At 36.3% G+C, this 13,528-nt stretch overlaps 1 protein-coding gene across 1 annotated transcript in view; it reads right to left on the bottom strand.

Annotated features, from left to right (window-relative positions):
• The window catches only part of snx14 (sorting nexin 14), a 39,090-nt gene that overhangs the window by 5,894 nt on the left and 19,668 nt on the right, over positions 1-13,528 (bottom strand). The window contains 8 exon segments of the mRNA XM_073855690.1: positions 2,124-2,247; positions 3,760-3,879; positions 5,031-5,072; positions 7,603-7,713; positions 9,019-9,119; positions 9,218-9,301; positions 9,394-9,586; positions 12,930-13,062. Of these exon segments, the coding sequence (XP_073711791.1) occupies positions 2,124-2,247; positions 3,760-3,879; positions 5,031-5,072; positions 7,603-7,713; positions 9,019-9,119; positions 9,218-9,301; positions 9,394-9,586; positions 12,930-13,062 (908 nt within the window).

Below are 13,528 nucleotides of genomic sequence, written 5' to 3'. Positions count from 1 at the left end.
AGTAAATAGTTAAAAAATTATACATTGTGATTTTCTGGATTTTTTTTAGATTGTCTCTCACAGTGGACATGCACCTACGATGACAATTTCAGACCCTTCCATGATTTTTAAGTGGGAGAACTTGCAAAAAAGCAGGGTGTTCCTCACTGTATAAACATACAAATATATCAAATGAAAGAAAAGACCCTCTGCTTTCAATCAAACAAACAATAAACAAACAAACAAAACAGGAAAAAACGAATACAATTTTTCATGTTTATAAGATCTTAAATATGTGGGTTTTTTTTCAAAAATATTTTTTTTTTGCAAAAAGCTGAAATAATTGCATTTTTGTGAAAGAATTTTGTTAGAGATCAGATTCAGAATGATTATTAAAAACATACCCGGAGTGTAAAATTAATAAATATTTTTTGCTTCAGTTTTTTTTTATAAATTGGGTAAATGCGCCATCTAGTGGATAATCACGATATTAAAGATTAACATAAAAACTCACCAGGAACCTGTTTTCATGCAAATGTTTCTCTTAATTGATGAGACAACTTGTCAATGGCGGGAAATCAGTTAAAGGCAGAATATGAAGGATTTTTCCCACTAGAGGTCGCTATTTTACAATAATACAATAGGCGCAGCTTAATGACGTTATGAAGGAGAGTGGAATGATGGGAGATGTTGTTTTCACCATCCAGAGATATATTGAATTCGTTGATCATGTTCACGGATAAGGGTAATGACGTCGATATTTTATTACGTGTACGTTTACATTTTTTTATGCCATCATAATGAATTAGTTTCAAGGCACAACAGCTGCGTGATAGATGCTGTACCTGTATAATCACAACGACTGCATTTGTCCACTCGTGTTGCCAGTTTCTACAACCAGAAACTAAGGATAGCGTGGACATTAAGTCACTTAAAGAGCAACAATTACAAAGGACAAGCCATTATTTAAAATATAATGAATGTATTAAATATATTACACCGTGTAAGTGGTTTTTGGATATTATATTACACATAATACACATTTAAAAGCTTTTCCTCAGCAAGAATCTGTGTTGTGATTTGTAATGTTTATATAGTATTTGTATAAATAAATCTTTTATGCTGTAAATACAGTAAATCAGTGTTAAACTCTGCTTCTGAAAGACTTAAAGTCCTACAGAGGTTTACAACACATCAGCCTGATATTTGGCAGGAATTTCACAAGTGAAGGATTTGGGGTTGTGTTAGTTTTAGGTTTTTTGCAGATTTATAGTGTCAGACATGTCCAAAAACATTTCCAAGGCCAGCGCAGATGAACAAGACGGCAACACACAAATGGTACTGGGCAATTTCATGCAAATGTCAACGTTATCATCAAGTTTTTGATCATTCTGAGATCTTAGATGTCAATATTTAGTGGTTTAAATACTTATGCAAAGTCTTTCAAAGCAATTTTTAAATTATTTTATGAAATTGCAAATTTTTGAATTGTCACGTCCATAACGTTGTTTTTTTACACACATATTTTAGATAAATAAATATTATTTGTTTTTTTTAAAGAGCTGTCCCTTCTCTATCTGTTGAGTATTATTGCTTCTGGTTTGTGCATTTTAATTCACAGAAATCCTACAAAGTATGTTGTCTCCCAAAAGCGCATGCATGTTTCCCTTATCTTAAATAGAAACATGTGTAGACTGATATTTTTCAGATGTCTGGACTCTATCATCAAGGGTTTAGGAAAATATAAACAGATGGTTCAGTATATTTGTAGTAAATGCATTCTCTGCAAATTTATGTTTCAAGTTTTTACTGCAAATGTCACATCCATAACGCTGGCTCTAGTACAGAACATGAATTAAAACATTTCAAAACTAAAACCTTCTTTATTTACCACTGGGCTGTTAAATGATTCATTTTGAAGCAGTTCCACTGTTTTCTTACATGGTCAATTATTTTACACAGTAATATATAAGAGATCATATCTGATTAGAAAACAAACAATTTAGCAACGAGATAAATGATTACGACTCGACTCGTGCCTGGTATTTCTGTATTACTTTTCTAGGATCTACAGTAATATTTTTTTGCCAGTATAACGTTTTTCCAATTAATTCTTTGGATTGATAAAAGTAAAATTTCCTGACCTATGTACATGATGTAGTCATACGCTCCGTCCACCTCCATCAGTTCCATGAAGTAATTCTGGTTGTGTTTTCTCTCCAGTCCCTCTGGCAGATTGGCATTGTTTCTGTATAACTCATTGAACAGCTAAACAAAACGACACAAAACACCGATATGAATATGAAAAAAATCATCACAGAGACAAAATCTATGGAACTTATTTTTACTTTTAGTACTCTTTACTCTAATGCTGCGTACACACCAAATGCAAATTTAACGATTTGCCCAAGTACATTAAATACAAAGTCAATGCAAAGATGCAAATAGCTTTGAATTTGCACTGGGCGATGCGAATGACGCAAATTTGCTAACGCGATTGCCAAGAACACCCACTATTTGCCTTAAACGCATCTTCTGCACAAGCTGATTCTACTTGAGTGAAAAATTAGCCTGACTCATCGCTAAATCCAGCGAGTTACATTGAGCGAGGAACGTGATGCGAATACACAATTTGCGTTTGTTGTGTACACGCAGCATTATGCTTTTTACTACTTGCACCAATAGATTATATGCTAAATTAATACAAAGACATGAATAGACATAGATTTTATTGCAGGGCAATGTGAATTATGTGAATTGGGCAGCACGACTGCACTATTTGCCTTAAATGCGCCTTCCACGGTAGTTGAAAACATTTAACTCAAACGGGAAATTTGCATGACACAAAGTTAAATCCCTTGAGTAATCTAGAGCGAGGAACGTGACCCTTTTTACGAAGCATTATGCTTTTTACAATTTGCACGAGTATATTATATACTAAGTTAATACAAAGACGTGAATAGAAGTTGATTTCTTGCAGGGCGATGTAATTACGCAAATTGGGCTGCTCGACTGCCATGAACAGTCTATTTGCCTTAAACGCAGCTTCCGCGCAAATTGAGAATATTCAACTCAAGCGGGAAATTCGCATGAAACAAAGTTAAATCCAACAAATCATCTAGAGCGAGGAACATGATGCTTTGCGTTTTGTATGTATGCAGCATTATGCTTTTTACTATTTGCACCAGTAGATAGCATACTAAGTTAATACAAAGATGTGAATAGACGTTGATTTATTGCAGGGCGCTGTTAATTACGCAAATTGGGCAGAGTGACTGCCATAAACACACGCTACTTGCCTTAAACACGCCTTTTGCGCAAGTTGAAAATATTCAACTCAAGCAGGAAATTTGCATGACACAAAGTTAAATCCCGCAAGTAATCTAGAGCGAGGAACATGATGCTTTGCGTTTGTTATGTATGCAGCATTATGCTTTTTACTACTGTATTTGCACGAGTAGATTACCTACTAAGTTAATACAAAGACACGAATAGACGATGATTTCTTGCAGGGGAATGTAAATTACGTGAATTGGGCAGCCTAATTGCCGCAAACACGCACTATTTGCCTTAAACGCACCTTCCGCACAAGTTGAAAATATTCAACTGAAGCGGGAAATTGGCATGACACAAAGTTAAATCGCCCGAATAATCTTAAGCGAGGAACATGATGCTTTGCTTTTGGTATGTATGCAGCATTACTCTCGCAATTATTCACACTGATTTAATAGAGATAAAATGCTCCTGTAGCGTCCTAATGGATTTGTTTAGTGAACCCACCTTTTTGTTATTTTCTGCGGTGGGGCTGAGGATTGTGAGCTCAGGTCTGCTGGGTTTGGGTTTAGGACATTCACATGAACTGAAGAAAGACTGAATAAACGGCTCCAGATTCTGTCCTTTCTACAAATATCACAGGAAACATAACAACAAATGTAACACCAAAACGTAAATGATTTACATTTATCAGGTTTTGATTTATGTAAGTGACAACTTTAATTACACAAATTTTATATGACAAATATCATCTCATGTTTTACAAGATTCATAAGTGAGTTGAAATAGTTGTATTACAATTTCTATTATGATAAGAACAAAATGTATCATAATTATAATAATTCAAGGAATTACATAATAAAGATATTACAATAGTAAAGCTCTTCTTTAAACTTTTCGTCATTTGCTATTATTGCTATAATAGTTACGCCTGTACGTTTAATGTAATAGTTACCAGTGGCGGCCGGTGATTTCTTTTTGTGATGGAAGTTCATCACAACATGTATGCAGCCCATCATCTGTGTGGTTCGTCATTTCAAAATGTGCTTGTTGCATCATGTGAACCTTGTGCATCATGTGTCTTGTCAAAATAAGTGCCTGCTGCACACGCGTCTAAAGGGGATATGATACTCAATTAATCTCTTGTGTATTCAGAGTTTAATGTTAGTTAGTGTCTTGCGAGTATTTTGTGAACGTGTGTAGCAGGCACTTATTTGACATGACACATAATGCACATGGTTCACATGACACAACAAACACATATTTTGGAATGACGAGCCACAAACATAACACTCCGAACACATATTTTGAATTCGCACCTCTTTGGAAGAGAAGTCACCAGCCACCACTAATAGTTACTAACATTATCTCCCACTGAATTACTACTTTCAACAATTAAAGGGGTCATATGATGCGATTTCAAGTCTTAAACCCAAAGAGATATTCTTTCTAAAAGTGAGGGATCATCCATGCATGCCTCATTCAAATATTTCCAAAATGTCCCCTTATCCTGAAATCATTATGATGGCAGCCTCCATTTTAGAAAAGTCTGTGTTTGTGCTAATTTGTATGAGGTGTAACTGTTTTTCCTGGTAACACCACAGAATCAACAGTAATTCCACAATTTAAAAAAAATTACTGGATTTAGCATATTAAACAAAGTTTAATGCATAGCAATAAATAAAAAATGAAACATTTTAACTACCATTTGCCACCCCAATTGCAGACTGTCCCATGTCACAATAAAACAACCTGTACCATAAAAACCACATTCATACCTCTTTGATGAGTTTTCCTGGAACAGACTTGAAAATCTTCCCTGAAGAGTAATGAAAAAAGTCAAAAATAAGTCAAATGTGCTAAACATCGCTGACTGTCAAGTCTATCATTTAGTGGATTATTATAGACTAGTTTGAGAATACTCCATTTCAATTTGACAACCAGCAGTCTGACAATAATATCATCCCTTACCTGTGTGCAGATTATGTTAGAAATGTCTTTAAATGTACTAAACAGATTTTACCTCATAGCTCTAAATGAAACATGGTTATAAACAAATGTATTCAAACCAACTAAAGTTTGAATAAGTGGTTGCAAACTTCACTATAGCTATTACTAATTCTTGTACACGCATGTTAATTTGTACAAACCCATAACCCTGCGAATTAAACACAAAATGGCGACTTCCACGTAAGGGGACCCTCTGTGTATGTAGATAAAAAGGTCTCGTTCTAAGGTAATAAAAACATAACGGTTCATGATGAAAGGTCTTTATACATCCCTGATAATATAGTTTTGTATATTATTTTGCATTTCTGTCAAGAGATCCTTTTAAAAATTACACACTGCAACTTTAAATCCAGGTGTTAATGGGTGCCTGTTGAAGACACTCATGACTCAACTTTCCCATTGTTCATATTTTTTATAGTCTTTATAATGTGGTGTACTGTTCATCTGTGCTGGTCTGATGTCAGTGGGTTTGTAAGGAGTCTTATGATGTCCTGGTTGTCTGCACATCAGAGGACTGACTCATCTACATCAATCACAGCCGTAATGTCCAATTAAAAACACCTGTTGACATTTTGTTTTTCATGGTCCACATGTGGACATTAAGGTTTAGGGTCTTTCCAGTTTAGAAATTTTAAGATGACGTATACAGAAAAACGCATACTAAAATGTTGTACTTGAGTGTACAAATAAAAATAACTGATATAAAGAAGATTTTCAACAAATCACATCAAGTATTTGTGTGGTGCTTGTATTGTACAGAAACAAAAAGTCTTAAAGGTGCAGTGTGTAAATTGTAGCAGAATCTAGTGGTGAGGTTGTGAATAGCAACCAACGGCTCAGTCCTGTGCCCAACCCTCGCTTTTAAAATGCATAAAGAAGCTACAATAGCCACCACCGGACAAACATTTCATCGTCGGAGACAACTTAGTAAAAAAGTTTGTCCATTAGGGGCTTCTGTAGAAACAAAATGGCGATGTAAGGGGACCCTCTGTGTATGTAGATAAAAATGTCTCATTCTAAGGTTATAAAAACATAACGATTAATATTAAAAGGTCTTTATACACCCCTGATAATATAGTTTTGAATATTATTTTGCATTTCTTTCAAGATATCCTTCTAAAAATTACACACTGCACCTTTAAAAAAAATCAAGGGTATTAAAAAAAGATTGAAATTTCATCACATAGGGTAACTGAAAGCGGGTGTCATTATATATATATATATATATGAAGAGTTTGGTTCCAAAACGCAATAAATCCATTTTGACAAATTTTTGTAAAAACGTGTTTTCTATACCAAGAAAGTGACAAGATGAAAACCACTATTTTCTGTTACAAACTTTCCCATAGCATCTTTAGGTTATAAAAACATAAAAAAATCAAATCCATAACTTGATTTTCAAAGATTTATTATAAAAACGAATAATTTTTTCCACAAAATGCAATAAATCCATGTGGGTTTTTTTTCAAAATGCTATAAATCTATTCAATCTATGTATTAATGTGCATTCATCTTTGACATTTTATATTCATTTAGTTGAACAGTGATATGATAAAAATAAACATTAATGTCATTAATCAAAACACTTACTTTGTCATATTAAGATCACTGTCATATTGCTGCGGTTATACTTGACGCCGTTGCTTAGCATTTTTCACAGCGATCAGCTGTAAAATGTTTTGGTCCTGCTCGATTTTCGTTGACTTTGAGTAAAATAATGTAAAGTTATTCATAAGATCCCCTGGGGTCATGCATGAGAAACTTGATGCTGTCGGGAGATAAGCACCAGTCTCCCGAGTGCTTCCCGTAAATTATTAGATGTTGATGACAATCTTTCCCGTCACAGAAAACAACCACAGGTTTATCAATGCCATTAAAGTATTATTTTGTTTTGTTTGTTGATCACGAAGTACAAAGTAGATGAGGAAAACTAGGACTCCGTGTACTCAACGCGCCGCCATGTTTGTTTACATTGCGTGAATGGTCCGCTGTAATTCCTGGAACGGATTTATTGCGTTCTGTAAAAAAGGGGGAGTGGCGTTTATCGCATTTTGGGAAAAAAGGGAGAAAAGATGACAGAATATCACGGCGGATATTGGATTTTGCGTAAAATTAATTATTTACTTTTAAATACTGACCTGATATAATACTGATTTTGGCAGCAACTCATTTTTTTCAAAAATGGCGTTTATCGCGTTTTGGAACCAAACTCTTCATATCTATATATATATATATATATATATATATATATATATATATATATATATTATTTTTAGAGTATTCCCTAAAACATCTGCAAAGTGTTTAGCATGCATACAGACAGATGATGTTTAACTTCCCCAGGTTAACATCTGACAGCGTTCTGTCGAGAAACTGAGACTCCATACTGTGTGGAGACAGAAAATCAGCCAGCAGTTGACTGTTGCTCAGCTCGGGGTGATGCAGTAGTTTCTGCATAAAACAAACACATGAACCAACATTTAACACACATTCAAATATCTAATCACTTCAAGCCCAAAAAAAAAAAACTTTAAAGTTCAAATAAAGCAAAGTTTGTAAAATTCAGAACATGCAAAACTAGCTGTGTTTCCATTGCAGAGTCGCAAAACTTTAGCGTTATTTTCTAAATGTCGCCTATTGCGAAATGACGGTGTTTCGGTGAATGTTTTTCCTCTCCTGATAAGTCATTCCAAACATCACGTCTACTGATATAGATAGGTTTACTTATAATCACATCCACTGCACTAGGTATTATTTTTAACCGAATGAGACGTACAGTAAGAGTATTATCCAAACATTAATGTCAAGAAAAGCCCCTTATACTTAGGAACGGCAACGTAGCCTATAGGTGTTTCTTGGAGGTAATAGTACATTATTTTAAATCAAAAGAGATGTAGCAGTGTTATCCAAACATTATTGGCAAGGAAAGCCTCTTATACTTGGAAGCAGACATGTATTGAGGTGTTTCTGGTGGGTTTTAGTACATACTGCTTCATCTTCAAATAAAAACTCGTCACTTTTTCATCAGGTGACGTGAAAATGCGAATAAACGGTTTCCATTGCAGTTCCATTGCATTTTGCGAATTTCCTGAAAAACCACCTCACCCTACTGAAAAATCCAGCTAAAACCATCATAAGCTGGTGAGCTGGTTTTAGCTGGTCTCCCAGCTTGGTTTTAGCTAGTATTGCTGGTGTAGCAAGCTGGTCTAGCTGTGTTTGGTCACTTTTTAAGCTGGCCTAGCTGGACTTAGCTGGTCAGGCCGGAAGACCACCTGGCCCACCAGCTTAGATCAGCTACTGCCACCTTAAACCAGCTAAAACCAGCTACCAGCTTATGCTGGTCTTTGCTGGATTTTTCAGTAGGGCATGCGAGCGTAAAAACTTTTTTGCAAGATTGACGTGCTTCCATTGGCCATATTTTCAATTTGCAACATCAATTTCATATGCAGAGTCATACAAGAGATGCGCGGGATCATCGATGGAGACAAAAGTTTAGATCCAATATGTGCTTCGGATGTCTCATTAAAATTAATTTGAGCCACTACACTGCATGTGACCCGCCTACCAGACGTCATGTACATATGACTGTAAACATGCAGCAAATCGGCATTCATTTCATTATATTTTACATTATACTCCTCTCTCTCCATTCAGTTTTAAACTACAGACCTTGACAAGTTGAGGTCATGATATACATCACTGCCAACTTATGATCTTTTAACTTCCTGTTGTCTGTGTGATGAAGCAAGAATTCACCTGCAAATATTCCTCAAATTCACCGCGTTTGGAGTTTAAGAATTCATAATTCTTTGGTCCAATGATCCTTTTGGAAGGAAGCTGGGCGTCCTGGAATGAACCTGTACAAGCAGATCAGACATTTATGCATTCAATAGATGCTTTTATACAGATGTTTGATCTGTACATACAGAGACAGAGAGACTATGATCAAGTTTACCATGAAACTCTGTAAGTTTGGACTCCAGCACATAAAACTCCAGGTATCTTCTGTACACAGACCAGCTCTCAATGTCATGTCCCACTGTAACAAAAACAGACAGAGTCACACCAATCGTTTCACTGTAATAAGCTGATTTTATTTAGTAGCTTTTTAAAATGGTGATGTGCCCATACCGTTTAACCTGTCATGTCTTTCCACATCGATGCAGAAGACTAGGATGCGCTCTCTCTTAACTTCCTCCTCATAAAAGTCCACATAAGGGATAGAGACGGTCCATGCAGAAAGATTACGCTGTGTTCCTTGAGACCCAGCGCCCTCTACAGGCCCTGGAGAGTCGTCCTCAAACACCATCGCTGCCTCTTCCACCTGCATGGGTTTTACAACACTTACAAATATACATTTTAGGTAACGCTTCAGTATGGGGAGCAAATACAATTAAGTACAGTGTTTGTCTCAATAAATGTATAATTCACTGCTTATTTATAATAATAGGGGGTTGTTGTAACGTTTAGGTGTAGGTTTAACATTAGAATATAGTCATGAATTAATATGTGCTTTATAATAAGCACTAATAAACAGCCAATATGATTGTAATATGCAAGCTAATTGCAAACCTTTTATATGTGAGAATAGGTCCCAATACTTCAGAAGAAGTGTATGATTTAACATGCTATACAAAAGGTAAAATAAGTATTGAACACGTCACAGTTCTTTAGTAAATATATTTCTAAATGTGCTATTGACATTTTCACCAAATATTGGTAACAATTCACACATGCAACAATAGATGTCTATAAATGAAGGTATGTCACGACACAGGCAAAAATATTGGACCCCTAAAGATAAGGGGTGCAAAAAGGCAAGGAAAGCAAAGAAAGTCAGTTATAAAAAGCAATCCTGCCCATAGTCAGTGCAAATAATAACAGCTGGTTTAGTGCCAACGTATGGCCTATGAATTAGTGTCTTATGCAAAGTGTCTGTGATGGGTAAACCCTGACCCAAACACACAACCTGGGAAACTCTCAACTGGTTTCAGAGGAAAAAAATAATAAATCTGCTAAAATGGCCCAGCCTGACTTAAATCTAGGGCTGGACAATAATTCAATATCAATACATTTCGTAGTGTTTTCAATAATGGTAATATGGATAACACATTTCCGATTTTTCATTATACATTACAGTGTCCCGTGGCCATTCATATCACATCTAAAAATGTGTCTTAAGGCACTTCTTCCATCCAAAGCGCGATCCTGTGGCATCTTTCGTAGCTGGGTGATTCTCACGAAAACTTGGTTTTAAAAATGTCAAGCATGAAAATGTAAAAATTGCTTGAATTTACTTTTTTCCCACCAGACATTGAAGAACAAAGTCTGGAGTAAATGGGAACATTAATTTAAAAACTTTTACTTATCATTTAACACTTTTTGTAACATAATTTAAAAAATTAGTCCTAAAAAATCTCATTACCGCAACAGTCAGAAAACATCAACACTGACATATTTTCAAAATGACATGACAAACCTGAAAGAACATAATTTGGAGATTCTGCACATACATTTAAAATCAAACTATTATGCTTCTATTAATTAAATGAACATTTAATAAGCATCTGTTGCGGTAATGATAATCAAAATGTCGTGCAAGCATTCTGAAAATGACAATATTTCAAATTAACTGTAAAAAAATGATCTTACCTGGTAGCCATCTTGAAGTAACTGGTCCATGTGCTTGGTCACTCAAAATCAAACTAAAATTCTGTATGTGTGCTTAAACTGTTCTCAAAAAGTGTTGCGGAGGATGAGAACATCAAGCATGGACACATCATTTTCCTAATTTGTCTTCATTATTATTATTATACATGAATATTCAGTAAATATTTTTTCTGTCATCTAAAGTAGTCTAGCAAAACATCCTTATATTTTTGTGTTAATTTGATTAAATTACAACATAACGCATGTTCAAACACAGCCGGACACATTGCGGTAATGAGAATTTCAGCAGAAAATGAGATAAAATTTCCAATTATAAATTCTTATGTTGAAATCACACATTGTGCAAGGTAGAACACAGTATTGTGTTAATTCTGATGCTTTTTAATGTTACTATATTACACATTTTAAAGCTAAAATCATTAGTGCCGTGGTGTTTCAATAGTTTCGTGAGAATCACCCAGCTAAGCAACTATGAGCTCCCCTCTGCGGGACAACAAGGAAAACGTAATGCCTGATCGGATTTAAATCGCTCATCTGTACCTCGCGTCAATGCAATCGATTAATCTGGTTTGGACTTGATGATGTTACCAACATCTGGTGAAAATTTCATGTCAATAGCATCTTTAGATATATGTTAACTAAGAAAAATGGTTACGTGTTCATTAGTTATTTTACCCTCTGTAACTGGTCTATTCAAGCCCTAATTGGTCCCCTAATAAGACTCATTTAAAGGGATAGTTCGGCCAATAATGATATCAAACCCATGATTTATTCACCGCCAAGCCGTCCGAGATGCATATGTCCATCATTTTTCAGACAAACACATTTTCAGTTATTTTAATCAAATGTAAAGTTACAGGGTTCACGTCCTTCAAGTCCAAAAAATTTGCATCCATACTTCACAAGAAAATCCAAATGGCTCCAGGATGATAAACAAAGGCCTTCCGAGGGCAATCCACACCGCTCTGCTGTAGAAATATCCATATGTAAAACTTTACAAACAAAAATAACCAGCCTCTGGTAACGGCGCCATCCTAGACTCCTCTGCATTCAAGAGAGAGTGGCCATTTCTCAATGTCAAGAAAGGATCCTCAGAAGCCAGAATTTCGAGGGTGCTACGTCATCAACATCCGTCGAAGGACTGTTCCAATGTCAACGATCCTCGGAATTCCAATCAAAGACTGAGTCCTTCGTTCGAGAAATATCCCTTATAAAGGAAAGGATGCATATGTGTATCCTTCACGCTCTTTGCGCGCTGAAATCACCCACAATCCTATGCGCGCAGGGACGAAAGCATCCATTTTCATTGATGCAATGACGTGCACTTGTTAGCCTGTTCCATTTACGTGTTCTTCGAACACTAAAGAGGAGCCTCGCCTAGCCTCTGAAGGAAGTGACTTTTAAGGACTAGTCCTGCCAAGGAAGTATCCTTGACATTGAGAAATGGCCCCTATCAGTGTAGTGTACACACTTTTCTAAATGACGTATGATCAATTCGGAGGGCGGGGGCACAAAGCAGCAGCACAGAACCCTCTGTAAACTGCGTACGCGCTCACCTTGAATGCAGACACGACTAAGATGGCGGCATTACCGGAAGCTAGTTATTTTCATTTATTAAGTTTTAAATACGGATATTTCTACAATAACACAGCGCGGATTAACCTCAGAAGGACTTTGTCTATCATTGTGGAGCCGTTTGGATATCTTTGGTGAAGGATGGATGGACCTCCTCTGGACTTGAAGGACCCCATAACTTCACATTTGATTAACTGAAAGATCTAAAACATTTTCTAAAATAACTGAAAATGTGTCCGTCTGAAAAATGGACGGACACACGCACCTCGGACGGCTTGGGGGTGAGTAAATCATGGGTTTAATATAATTTTTAGCTGAACTATCCCTTCAATGTGTGTATCCATCAGCGTTGGCACCCTCATGCCCTATATGAGTCTCAGAAGTTCATTTCTTGATGTGGTGTAACAACAGAAACATCTTACCAAGTCATCTTCTCCTTCAATCATGGCGTATTGTGGCGGCATGGCTCCTTCCGTTGCATTGCTCTTGAAGACTCCCTTTATCTTACTGCCAATCCTACTGATGCCAAAGGACTCGCCGCGTTTCGATGAGTTCCTGCACGCAAACACACACGGCTGCTCACTTCTGAAAGAACCCAGTTTATATAAAGATACAAACATCACTGCACACGGCATCAGTCACATGACCAGTGACCGGGCACTCCAACGAAAACATGATGGGTACAAACCCGAGTGCCTTTACAACACAACACACCAGTGTAGCCATGCATCAATCGTGCTGCGTCTGCTGGACCAGTTTAACCCAAATAAATCCATCTTTATGTTTTACAGGAACAGTTCGAAATGTATTCACTTGCATGTCATTTCGAACGCCGTATGGATCACAGTTACAAACATTTCTGAAGAATCCACCTCTGTCTAAAGTAATTCAAGTCTTCATATAACAGCATTGCATGAGGTTATTTACTGATCATCTTTCCCTCCTCAAGTTTGAGGCTCAGTGCAAACACAAGCTTCATCTGAGAGGAAGACTATCAGGCAATAACTCACAAAAATGACTT

This window comes from Misgurnus anguillicaudatus, chromosome 18 (assembly GCF_027580225.2).
Source record: "Misgurnus anguillicaudatus chromosome 18, ASM2758022v2, whole genome shotgun sequence".
Taxonomy (NCBI): Eukaryota; Metazoa; Chordata; class Actinopteri; order Cypriniformes; family Cobitidae; genus Misgurnus; species Misgurnus anguillicaudatus.
Note: the sequence above shows the minus strand (reverse complement) of the source record. Positions and strands in the feature narration are given on the sequence as shown.